The sequence below is a fragment of the Poromitra crassiceps genome (assembly GCF_964638095.1).
Source record: "Poromitra crassiceps genome assembly, chromosome: 1".
NCBI classification, from domain to species: Eukaryota; Metazoa; Chordata; class Actinopteri; order Beryciformes; family Melamphaidae; genus Poromitra; species Poromitra crassiceps.
The window spans coordinates 95,826,697-95,839,248 of NC_139623.1; the positions used below are offsets into that span (position 1 = coordinate 95,826,697).

The window sequence follows — 12,552 nt, forward strand, 5'->3', positions numbered from 1 at the left end:
GCTGGGGAACTGAACACTGCAGTCAGTCTACAGTACAGAGCCATCTGAAACAGCTGGGGAACTGAACACCGCAGTCAGTCTACAGCACAGAATCATTTGAAACAGCTGGGGAACTGAACACTGCAGTCAGTCTACAGTACAGAATCATTTGAAACAGATGGGGAACTGAACACTGCAGTCAGTCTACAGTACAGAGCCATCTGAAACAGCTGGGGAACTGAACACCGCAGTCAGTCTACACAACAGAATCATTTGAAACAGCTGGGGAACTGAACACTGCAGTCTACAGTACAGAACCATTTGAAACAACTGGGGAACTGAACACTGCAGTCTACAGTACAGAGCCATTTGAAACAGCTGGGGAACTGAACACTGCAGTCTACAGTACAGAGCCATTTGAAACAGCTGGGGAACTGAACATTGCAGTCTACAGTACAGAGCCATTTGAAACAGCTGGGGAACTGAACGCTGCAGTCTACAGTACAGAGCCATTTGAAACAGCTGGGGAACTGAACATTGCAGTCTACAGTACAGAGCCATTTGAAACAGCTGGGGAACTGAACAGCTGTGTCTTAATTGATTGCACATCAGTTCACTCTCTACAAGACAACTTGTGAAGGACTTTCTCCACCAAGTCACAAGTAGCTATTAGATTTGATAATCAAAAAAGCATAAACAGAACAAACCTGAATTCCCAATTTTTTACGAATTAGCTACAGGGTCATTCTAATGCTTTCCTTTCCACTAATGTGTACATGATTTCCCTTTAAAATCCTAATATGGCATTGTATTTTTCTCTCAAGGCTTGGCATCACAGTAGCTTTACATCGATGCATTAGATGAGTTCTTCACTGCTGCTGTAGACAGCATAGTCTTTACAGCATAACTGAAGTAGCTTGAGCAGTATTCTCTTTTCACATTGTACAGCACTACAGTATTTGTGAACATGAGCGGGACTCAGATTAGTCTCTTCCTGAGTCTCTTCCTGCAAAGGGAGCACAAAATGAACTTCTACTGTATCTGAAATGTGTTTCTCCTCAATCTGTGTCCACACGTAACACAACAGCACCAAAATTACTGCCACGATGATAGATAACTTGGATAAAAATGAGGACTCTGGAGACTGTTTTAGATTGCATTTAGAGGCAATGTTATTTGCTTCCCACTTGAAATGGGCAGAAATGTGATAAATCAGTATGTAAATAAGATGAATGTATCCAACACAGCCATGAATAAATTTGGCAGGAAGCAAAGGCCTCTCATATTATGATACGGTATATTTCTGATTTGGGGAAAAGCAAATAAATATTTTGAAAAATAACAGCTTGCAGTAACCTTGGAACATTTAAAGCTATTTGTTGATGAAACATATTTCCACTGAATGGAAATATGACATGAAGAAGACTACTGTGACCTGAGGACTTCTTTGGCATGATATACTTTTGCTCTTGATACCTATTTATTCCATTTGAAAATACCATACGAAACGAAGCCGAAGAAAGGCTATGAGCATAGATGGATTACCTTGGTGAAAAACTGCAGAGGTCAAAGGTGATGTTCCAGTAGCTCAGTCAGTGGTCAGGACAAGGGTTTGACGGACAAAAATTGAGTGAGTACAGTGAGCATAACATGACAGGAAGCAAAAACGAATAGGCAAATATATGGGAGAAAGAGGATAGGAAAGATTAGTGCAGCACAGTTAACTAAAATGATTGCAGGGAGGGTAATGTTGTGACCGGGTGGTTGGGAAGGTAAAGCAAACCAATAGACCCCATACCTTGGCGGTTTAACATCAGGTGCGCCAGACCTTGAGGGAAAGAACAGAAAAAAGGATACGAAAACAGGAAGTTCATAAAGAGGTTTGGGAAAACAAAGGCATTGTCACAATGTTGGACTGCAGTTTGTGACAGACATCCTGGGGTAGGTACGGATGTCAGAGATCAAAGTAAAACAGGAGGGGGAATCAAACTAAAAACAGACAAACATCTCAGGGGGGGGAGCAAGATAAGAAAAAAAAACATCTTGATTGGTGCAACCCATACAGGAAGTTGCTCACACAGATGCTTTTTTCCCAAATGGAACACATACTGTATGTTTACTTGATGTAGACAGATTCTGAAGATCGTATTTTTGTTATAATGGAGTTATTCTCATTTATCCAATACATAAAAACGTCATTGCAAACACCATAAGCAAAACAGACTTCTTATCAATGAGGTACTAGGTTTCTATTTTGATTGAAAAGGACCAGTTCCAGGGCAGACCATGACAATTAACACCCCTGCTGTGAAAGATAATTTCACTTAACTGTAATCATCATTTTGTGTCTACAGCAGCAAGGTGCTGAGAATGTGTTCTACATATGCTTTCATTTTCAAGTCAATGCATGTATCATATTTCAGTGAATTTTGCGATATACAATTGTGCTCATCAGAGCTGGTTGGAATCTGTAGACTCTTTGAGGAAATTGGCCAATTTACGTTGAGGTTGTTTGGTATTGATCATTTCATCATGACACTCCATGAGGGATTTAGAACAATGATCATTTACTAGTGAACTGGCTGCTGTGCATACACATGTCAGCACTCCTCTACATCTATGACCTTTTATTTAGAGTGGCAAGGTGAACCTATGACAGACACAATGAAAACAAAGACGATATTCAAAAGAGCTCTGCACTGTCAGACAGCATAAAATAATTTACTGTTTGCCAAAGCTGGGGGGTGATATAGTGATTAAGAAAAAATCCCCATACTATTTTCCAGAACCCTTTTGAACAGTCAAACCTTGCTTCAGACATGAAACATGTCATGCATTGAAGTGTACTGTAGTGCTGCCATTTCTGTGTTGGCATAGTAACAGTGTTTCTTGTGTTTCTCCGTAATATGATGTTGACCAACCACCCTCTGTTCTCTCTCTTTACTTCTTTTTTTTCATGGAGTGAAGGTAAAGTTTAGTACACTTGTCCTTCACTTTTGTTTTAGTAGCCTCTTAGTCTGTGAAACAGTAAACATGGTCTACTATTTTCAACATTAAACGTGACAGTGAAGTGGAAACACCATGCCTAAGAACATACTGTATTTGCCAATAAAATTGTGAGGACATGAAAATAAAATTTTCCATTAAAAATGGGTAAATAATTTGTGTCAAAGAGGCTTGATTTGTTTTGTTGTCATGTTAATGTTTGTGACTGTTTGAACATTTGAAAAGACACAGATTAAATCATTTGATGAATTTTGATCTGTATTTGAAACCCGATATCACAACAAAGCATGTAATAAACCCGCCGGGGTATTGTGTCAGTGTCACGCTTTCCCTCAGTCCAGCGAAATATCAAATATTATGATCAATATTAGAATAGCACCTACTACTTCCCAATTACAGCACGGCCCAGCCAGCCTCGGGTCGATACACTCTACAACGACAAAAGTCACTTGAAGTCACAGTCGTCCTGCCTCGCCGTTTGCTTGGTCCTGCAGCTTGATTGGCTGTCTTGCAGTCTTTGTGCTAACCCTTTGAATTTAACCCCTCCTCCTGTCACTCTCATTGTGTTGCCAGGTATCCCAGCATGCTTTGGAAGGTGATGACAGAAGCATCCAATACACAATGAATGGCCGACTGCGACTTCAACTGACTTTTGTAGTTCTGGTGTGTGTATCGTTCTGGTGTGTACCCGCTGCAGTGACCAGCTCGTCGACAGAAAGCCGTGCCCATTCATTGTCTATTGGATGCGTCTGAATCGTCTCCCAAAGCATGCTGGGATACCTGGCAACACGACAAGTGTGACAAGAGGAGGGGCCAAATTAAATTATTAAAACGGAAAGACAGCAAGACAGCCAATCAAGCTGCAGCACCAAGCGAACGGCAGGGCAGGGCGACCACAACTTTATATGACCTGTATCGCCGCAGTGCACTGGCCGTGAGCCACCGGTGGCAATCGGCCCGCCGGACATGACAGCAATGGAGACTTGGTGTAACCAGTAGCGTGAGGACGTTTCCTGGTTGAAAATGATAATTGATGATGATAATTGCCATTACAGCTGAAGAAGGGCTGCTGCCCGAAACGTCCTATTGTGTGGCAATAAAACCTTTAAACTTGGAGTGCTGTCCTTTTCGTTTTTTATTTATTTTTCTGGTTGAAAATGATGCCACGATTCCTGCTTAATGTATGTTTTGGCAAGTAAAACAACGTGGATAACCCTCTGGAGTCAGCAATATCATATTTGATATCAAAAATATACTGTGAATGTTACAGTGAATATCTCTCGAACGCTATGGCCGATTCACTTACAGATTCTTTCCTCTGAAAGCTAAGGGCTGTATCGTAGGAGGGCTCCTTTCAGAAGCTTTGTAATCCAGCATTGAACTAGTGTCCTTTTGGAGACTAATAACTTCTTGGTTGGGGGGAATGTAAATGTTTTTGATGTGTGCAAGTTATCTTTATCCCCCCCCCCATGATCACTAAGACTTGGGAGAACAAATTTAAATTGTCAAAAACCTTTGTTATTATTGTTCTCTGTGTGATTTGAATACATTTCAGTGAGATTCAATTTCTGATTTGTTTTTTCTTTTGTATTTATGGTCATATACTGTAACAATTTATACATTCATGTTAATTATTGCAGCATACATATTACGATAGTCCAGGTTGTCCTGGGAAAAAAAAGTATATCAATTGATTGTGCATTATAGGGTTGCGGTTATACAAACATTATTACACAAGGAGACAACATAGACCAAAAATAGTAAAAAATGGCTTAGACGCCAGAGGGTTAAGGTTAGTGTTATGGTTTGGGTCCTGGTGTATGTCGGGGCTCAAACAGGCGCTCTCATAATGAGGAAGTTGGGAGCTAGGGAGGCTACCGCAGGTCCACCTATCCCACCCTGTCTCCCTAATGTGTTTTGCAGCTACTTGATGTCCCAATCCTGTGGCGTCGCTTTCACAGTCACCAGCCCCCTGCTGGTGCAGTGCCTTCATACACTGTGTACTGTTCATGCCTAGGCATGAAAAGCGCTGATATGGTGCCTTGGTGGCTCTATTACACGCTTTGCCGTGATACTGGGCTGGTATGTATGTATTAGCACTTAGGTAGCATTTCAAATGAGACAGAGATTGCTATCCCACTTTAAGAAAGACAAATAGAAAACACAAATGTCCAAGGACCTTTTAGTCATTAAGCATCTAAGAAGAAAAGGCCATTGCATGAGGATTAGGATTTGCTATTTGTTTTTCTATGAAAAGTTCAGTATTATGGAGACTGTTGTAATGAGGGATTAGACCAAGGTCACTGCTGCTGAAAGATGCAAGCCCATTAGAGCCAGCTGTGTCCTTTCTTTCAAAGATTTCTTTGTTTGCTTTGTCACGTGTCACATCCCTTTAGTTTTCTCACCATACATGTAGTTCTTAGTATCTAATTATTGACTACTGACACTTAAAATGCAAAATCAAAGAATACAAATACAGCAAAACAAAGCAATGGACATATGTCTGCACTTTGCATGTGGGTGTTTGTGTAGGCTAAGGCTTTTCTATATATTTGAGAGGTTTCTCTCGTTTGTCCATATCTGCTATGTGAGGTGGTTGCCCTTATCTCTCTTTCACAGACCTGTTTTTTGCTCACAAAACATCAGAGGACGCTGCACTCTTTTGGCATCAGAGCATGCCCTACCGTGGCCTTTGTCCGCATACTGGAGTCTACGTGCTGCGGACAACTCAGAGGACTCACCTGCCATGCACTTCTGATCCAAAGGGTTTCACCGCTAAAAAGCAGTTCCTCAGAATGTCAAATAAAGATCATTCTTGCACCACTTAAAATGCCGGCCAAGACCATATACACTGTAGCATATGGGTTACCATCTTTAACATCTTTGGGGTGCGGGGAGGCGATTTAGCTAATGCATAAACCTGTCTATTTCCATTGAGGGAAGGACACAAAGACTTGCTGCCGCATGCCACATTGAATTGTCCCAAGGATAGAGAAAAGAAGAAGGGATCTGGTAAGAGTCATTTTCCTACTGTCATCATTGTTTTCATGCATTCTGCATGGGGGATTGTCTCCATGTCAAAGCTTTAATCCAATAATAAAGATTCTGATGCGCTCTCTTTGCAGGATGTCATTTAATAATGCTTGCCTTTTTGCTGTGCGCATATCCATGCCCTCTTTGCTCATCACAACTGATATTAACAATGATTCTCTCTTCTTTTTGGAAATAGTCCTGAAATGAAACCTATTACCTATTACTGAAGCATATCATGTAACCACAGAGCTCTCTAATAGCCCTCTAACCAAGCCTTTCTTGCTGTATTTATCATTAAGAATAGACTAAAAGCATTTACCAACTTCATCAAAATGTTACATCTAATATCATGCATTTAAGCTGTATTTATTCTGCATAAAGCCATAAAAGTCATCCTACATTCAGGCGAAATTATTCTGCACAGCTGTGTTACGACTTACGAGACCATGCTGTTCATGCAGATGATGTTTTACAGTCATCTACACAACACGGAAGTGTCCAACCAGGACTTCAGAGAGCAGGTGTGCGTAGGTTGGCGCTTTTCATGTCAGTAACAGTGATTTATAATGTGCAGTGCACCCAGTGCTGGTCTCCTGAGCCTGTTGGATGCCCTTTCACCAGAACCAGCAATCCTTACTGGGGAGATGGATGTCTCACTATGCTGCAGACTAAACAAAACGGTATCTCCTCACTTGTATTTGCAATGTTCATTTCCTGTGCAGTACCTGCATCTCATCAGAGACCAATCCTGTTTAATTGTGATCAGTTAATTGTTACCAATAATTAGTTCCCCTTTTCCTGCCAAAAGAGATAGGTTAATGATTAAGAGGAGGATTTCCACCCTATTTAAACATTTACATTACTGTGAAGTCACAGGGTGCACAGAATTTAACAATTTGATGAATGCTCATGGTGTCAAGGCCATAGTAAGCAGTCGTGTCATATCCAGGGCTTTGTGTGTGTGTGTGTGTGTGTGTGTGTGTGTGTGTGTGTGTGTGTGTGTGTGTGTGTGTGTGTGTGTGTGTGTGTGTGTGTGAGATCAATATATGGGTTAAATCGTCTTCTTTAGTCTTTTTGTTTTGTCTTTCACGGTTGCAGCATGGGTGTAAGCACAAGCCAAATTTTCCACTTTGTGGGACAATAAAGTGAATCTTAACTCTTGAATAAAACGAAATATCTACCTTAGCACATACTGTAACGGCATCTTAGACAACACTCGGTGAGATTCAGTCTTTGGGCAGAGATTGGGTATACTTAACAGTGACCAGAACCAAGAAGCATTAGTTTACATGAGGAACATATGGTACTGAAGAGAGGAAAAAGTACATAAACTTTAATGCAACGCATCTCATTATATAAAGTGTACAGTCATTTTCCTTGTGTTGCAGTGTATTAATGTTTCCCCAATAGCCTGACACCCACTTACTCTGCAGAGCTCTCTAGTCACCTTGAGTAGACTGATTATACACAACGGTCAACACATTAAGCTTCTCTGATTGACCTCATGACCAGTGAAAATATATCTCCTTTCAGCTCAAGAGCAACATATAATTAAATCACATAACGGTCTTGGACATGGTCTTACCTTCTACTTCTTTCTGGACAGCTGTCGGAGAAAAATTGAAAAACACAATATTTAGTCTATATTAGTGACAGCATGGATGATAATGCCATAACGTTTATCTTATGCGCAAATAAACAGACAATTACATCTTACAGATGCCATATTGACCTTGACCTCTCTGCTTGTTTCCATTTTAGGTTGTTTTTGGCTGGGCACAAATGCAATCTGTCTCATAGTTTAAGAAGTATAATCACAGTTGAACAAGTTTAACATGTGAGCATTTTGAAATGCTCGTGTACAGTAGCTACCAGCAAGGGCCTGCGCTAACAGACATGGGGCTCTATCTTCCCAAACGCGCTAATTTAGCGTTTGCGCTCGTTTAACGCCATGTGCAATGCAAATTGGGGGCGGACACAAGCGCATGCCTGTGATAATTGTACTGGGCATTGGCTGCCACAAGCCAAAGCAGGCGTTTCAGCGCTAAAATGTGGTGATAGATGGCATTATGCTATCGTCAGCAGCGCGCAATTACTTTGCACTAAGAGCTTTGAAAACGACCTCTTACACGCAAATACCTCTCTGCGCTGGGTTGCGCACCATAATCTCCGTGCAGCGCAGTGCAAGTAAAATCCCTTTTGGATATGTCATTACGCACAGCCTTGCCATGCCAGGACATCAAATTATGCTGCTAAAATTGGGTATTAGCAGATAATTCAGTGAGAAAATCAACTATAACTCACTGAGAAACTTTTATCACATCGCAAAGAGGGAAATGAATTGAGAAAACGTGTTGGACAATGGACATAGGCTATTTACCTTCATAAGCGGTTTATTGACAGGTTCGTTGGCACCACAGACGATCTGTCAATAAGCTCTCTCTGTCCTCGCACGAGTGAGTACACTCTATTACGCATGGAGAGAATTACAGCATATTGCATGCCTCGCGCAAACAAACCATTGCGAGACAGGAATCTGATTGGTTTTGATTGACGTAATGCCCAGCCTTGCCTGGCCATGTCTGTGAATAATTCTGGTAGTTAAGACATTTTGGGGCGCAGATGATTTTGGGACGGCTCTAATTTGCGCTTGCGACACCTGCCGTGAACCTTTCCGCATCCTGGCCGAGAATTGCATCCCCAACATATTTCGGGGCTGTTTTAACTTGGAAATCAGGGAGGTCACGTCTACCAGACAATGATATCACTTTTAAACAGTTACATTTCTGTATAAATGATTACAAGTATGCTCCCGTGAGGCGGGGATGCTTTTTTTTGCTGATTGGCGGGGGAGCAAAACTCGGCAGAACACCTGGCGGACGGTGGAAGGCGGAGTGCTATCTTCCGTGCCTTAAGGCACACGCAAACAGGTGCGCAATCGCTATTAGGGATAGCGCCTGTCGGAAGATAGAGCCCTATGGCTTTTGTCATGTTTTTTCTGCAGACTAAGGCATAGGCTTTTGGTTCTATGAAAGCCTTTATTTTTTGTATTGAGTGATACACTCTACTAAAACACTAATATCATATTATATCAGAAGTGTTCCTTGTTTTATGTTCACAACAGTGATGTCAGTTAGATTTGGTTAGGTCAGAGCTATGGAATATTAAATCATCCATCTTTGCTCACTACATCTGCCTTTCTTACTGTCATTACTGGCAACTAAACATGTTCGAATTTTGCATTGGGGAGAGTTCTATTGAAGTGACTATAAACCATCTGTGTGTTGTTTCACTTTTTATTGAAAATGCTTCCACCAGATTTTCATGGCTGCTTTATGAGAAATGTAATTTGAGTGGCAACAACAACGTTGACATCACTGGCACTCGGCATAAGGAGGATTAACGTTTTAACATCATTATCGATATCAGATTCTTCATCGTCAAATAACGTAACACTAAACATCACTGACAGTGACGTTACTCGGTGTTGACGTTTCAACTAGAAGTGCCTTGTTGTTCGACTTGTCCTGTTTGGTTTTTCTGAGCGGGTCCCCCTTCTGAGGACATAGTTTTCCTTTTTAGCCAGCGATCTATCATGTTTGCAAGTAGCTGTCTGTATCCACCGAGAAATCAGCAGAGGAGCGTTGATGTCGAGAGCGGACTGAGGGACGCAATATTTTTCCCCCTATGATGGTGAAGGCATGACCCACCCCTCTCTGCCTCCGATTGGCCTAGTGTCAAACGTTCATCCAATCACATTCGCTTTGCTATCTTGCATCTCTTTCTACAGTCTGTGCTCAGAGACTCAGTGGGTCAGACAGACAGCCGTTTCGCTTGCTAAGCACCGTTCCACACAAACATAGATCTGCGCAAACCATTGCGGGATTACTCCCCCTTTATAAACTGAAAATATGCGGGAATTCGGGAAAATGTGTGGAATTCCCGCAATCCCGCGCCGAATTTTAAGCCCTGTGCACGCCTCAAATTTGAATTGCGCGCAGCTTTAAACGAGCGTAAACGCTAAATTACCGCTTTTGCGAAGATAGGGCCCTTGGACTTGTTTGGATGAGGCAGCATGGTGGGGATTTGAAGTGTTTCAGTTTCCAGTAGCCTAACATGCAGCTTTCTGTGTTTTTCATTGAGGAAATATGAGGTAATAAGCAGCAAACAGCTAGATTTTGGATAATAAATATAGGGTTCTACAATGGCAAAATTCTAAAAGCCTTATTCACTTTCAATATTTTTCCTACAGTATTAACAGTAAAACATTTCAATAAACCTTTCTCAGCCTTATTACATTGCGTATGTAGCCTACTGATAAATCATGCTGTGTCTGTTTTTAACCGTGCCTCAAGTAAAGCCAAAAACAACTTTCTAACCTGGGTGGGCAAGTACTCTATTCCTTTCTATTCTGTTGTATTCTACACCATCACAATTAGATCTTATGTTCTATTGTATTTTTCATTTATTATTCTTTATATCTCATTGAAATTGAAATTTTACATCCCCCCCCTCTACCTAGTACTGTATATAGGTATAAATAGGGTACCATAGCTCACTTTCATATGCAAAGTTCTGTGCTTGTTGTTTGCTCTTGGTGTAGACTTTCCAGAAAATAAATAAATAAATAAATATGCATGCTATAAATGACACTCCATTGGTATTAAATGTCTCCATGTTGAACGGGAAAACAGCCACCCAATCTCCTCTGACAGAGGCTATCCTCTGTTACTTGGAAGATAAGGAAGGGCTGCTGAGACGAGAGTCTAAACCTGATGCAAACATGGGACGATAAGTACTGCCATGGTATACTTTGACAAGGAGCGGTTTCATGTGGGCTTTATTGATCACTGTCTAGAGCAGCTCATACTGTATGACTAAAATAAAAGTTAAGAAGGAGAAGCAGACAGCTTCAGTGGGAAAGAAAGGCCATCATTACATACTGTACATCTTTGGAAAAACATAAATATTTTCAGTTACATGTATTAACATTTAGTTTTATCTATCTCATTATTGTATTCTAATTTTGTAAATAAGACAACAATAAGAGCAAAATAAGCCGTTCTGCCTGCTGCTCTTTGAAACATAAGTGTAAAAGTGAAAATATGTTAAAAGTGCAATAAAATATTTTGTCTCCTGAAATTATCTTGATCACAAAATTTAGCAAAAATAATTGTGATTATCCTTTCATGCCAAGATCGTGCAGGATAATGTTCCACTTTAGTATATGTCCACATACAAAAACTGTTGTTTAAAGCCCTGTGAAATATGTAAAACCGCAAATGCAATCAACACCATGCATACTGTATAATAGCAAAACATTTCTTAAACCCCCAAACATCCACTGACAGCAGCACATCTATTCAGATAATGGCTAAGAATTAAAAAAAATAATTCCCTAAAAAAAGAGAGAAAAAAGAAGCAGCAGCAAAAACATAACAGTAGTACAGTATGTTTTCTCACCTTCCTGGCAGTACCTCTCCCTGTAGCCGGTGTTGGTGCAGTCACAGAGGACCTCTCCCTGGTGGATGGAGCATTGGCCTCTGTTGCTGCAGGGAGAGTGTGTGGCACATATATACTCCAAATCACTATGAACACCTTGACCATCCAACAGCACTGGTAGTGCCACCCCAAGTTTCAAATTGGCTATAAGGCCCTGGAATGGCGGCTCATATTTAACAGTGCTGGATGTCAGGGCAGACAGACGTACATCTGGTGAGATCCCACCTACATAGAGGTCACTGGCTACCACCATCTCATTCCTCTTGGACTTCACCTCTGCCACTTTCTCTTCGTTATCCACCACCAGTCTGGTCTCTCTGAAATGTCGAGAGAGGAGGATACGGTGCCAGCGCAGGTCGTTGATAGGCGTCTCTGTGTGCAGGGAGGCCGGCTCGGCACAATGGATGGTGAAGCGCATCTGCAGCCGCCCGTCTGCAATTAGAAGCTCCAGGAAGTCACAGTCCCCTCCATCATCCAGGTAGAGCACCAGGGCTTTGCTGATGTTGCTTTTGAGAATAAAGCTGAGCTCACCTGATGCCCCGGCATCCCACTGGCCATAGCGTGTCCACTGGCCAGGAACCCCCTCATATTCCAGAGCCATACCCATTACTGTTAGCATCAGCCCAGCTAACAACGGTGACCACGAAGCCTGGCCTTCACACCTCCCCATGATGGTTACTATCTTCAGCTACTGGCTCTAAGCCCTCCTCTCTGGTCTCTAATTGATGTGAATCTAGTTGTCTAACAAATTTGTGTGTTACCACGGCAAAATCTACAGAATGCCATCAAAATTTATGAAGTAAGTTTCTTCAGCCTTGCCTCTCTATCCTGATTCTTTTTGCCATCTCTCCATGGGGGACATGTGAAAGAGTAAACAAACGAGGCACATCGCAGAATACTAGAAATCTAGTTTGGATTGGCTGAGAAAGAGAGCAAACACAACAACTGATCCACAATACTCTGTGCTTCCTCGTCTTCTCCATCCAGAATCTTGGCCTCCATCCAGCAGTGTTGCTGTCAGTTCTCCATGGG

The 12,552-nt window shown here is 41.6% G+C and overlaps 1 protein-coding gene across 1 annotated transcript in view; it reads right to left on the bottom strand.

The window, feature by feature from the left end:
• The window catches only part of LOC310782483 (neurexin-2-like), a gene marked incomplete at both ends in the record, with an annotated part of 239,450 nt that extends 227,260 nt beyond the window's left edge, over nt 1–12,190 (bottom strand). Inside the window, 3 exons of the mRNA XM_083643153.1 lie at nt 1,778–1,807; nt 7,604–7,624; nt 11,482–12,190. Coding sequence (XP_083499279.1) covers nt 1,778–1,807; nt 7,604–7,624; nt 11,482–12,190 — 760 coding nt within the window. The remainder of the gene's footprint in view (nt 1–1,777; nt 1,808–7,603; nt 7,625–11,481) is intronic.
• Between the last annotated feature and the right edge of the window lie 362 nt (nt 12,191–12,552).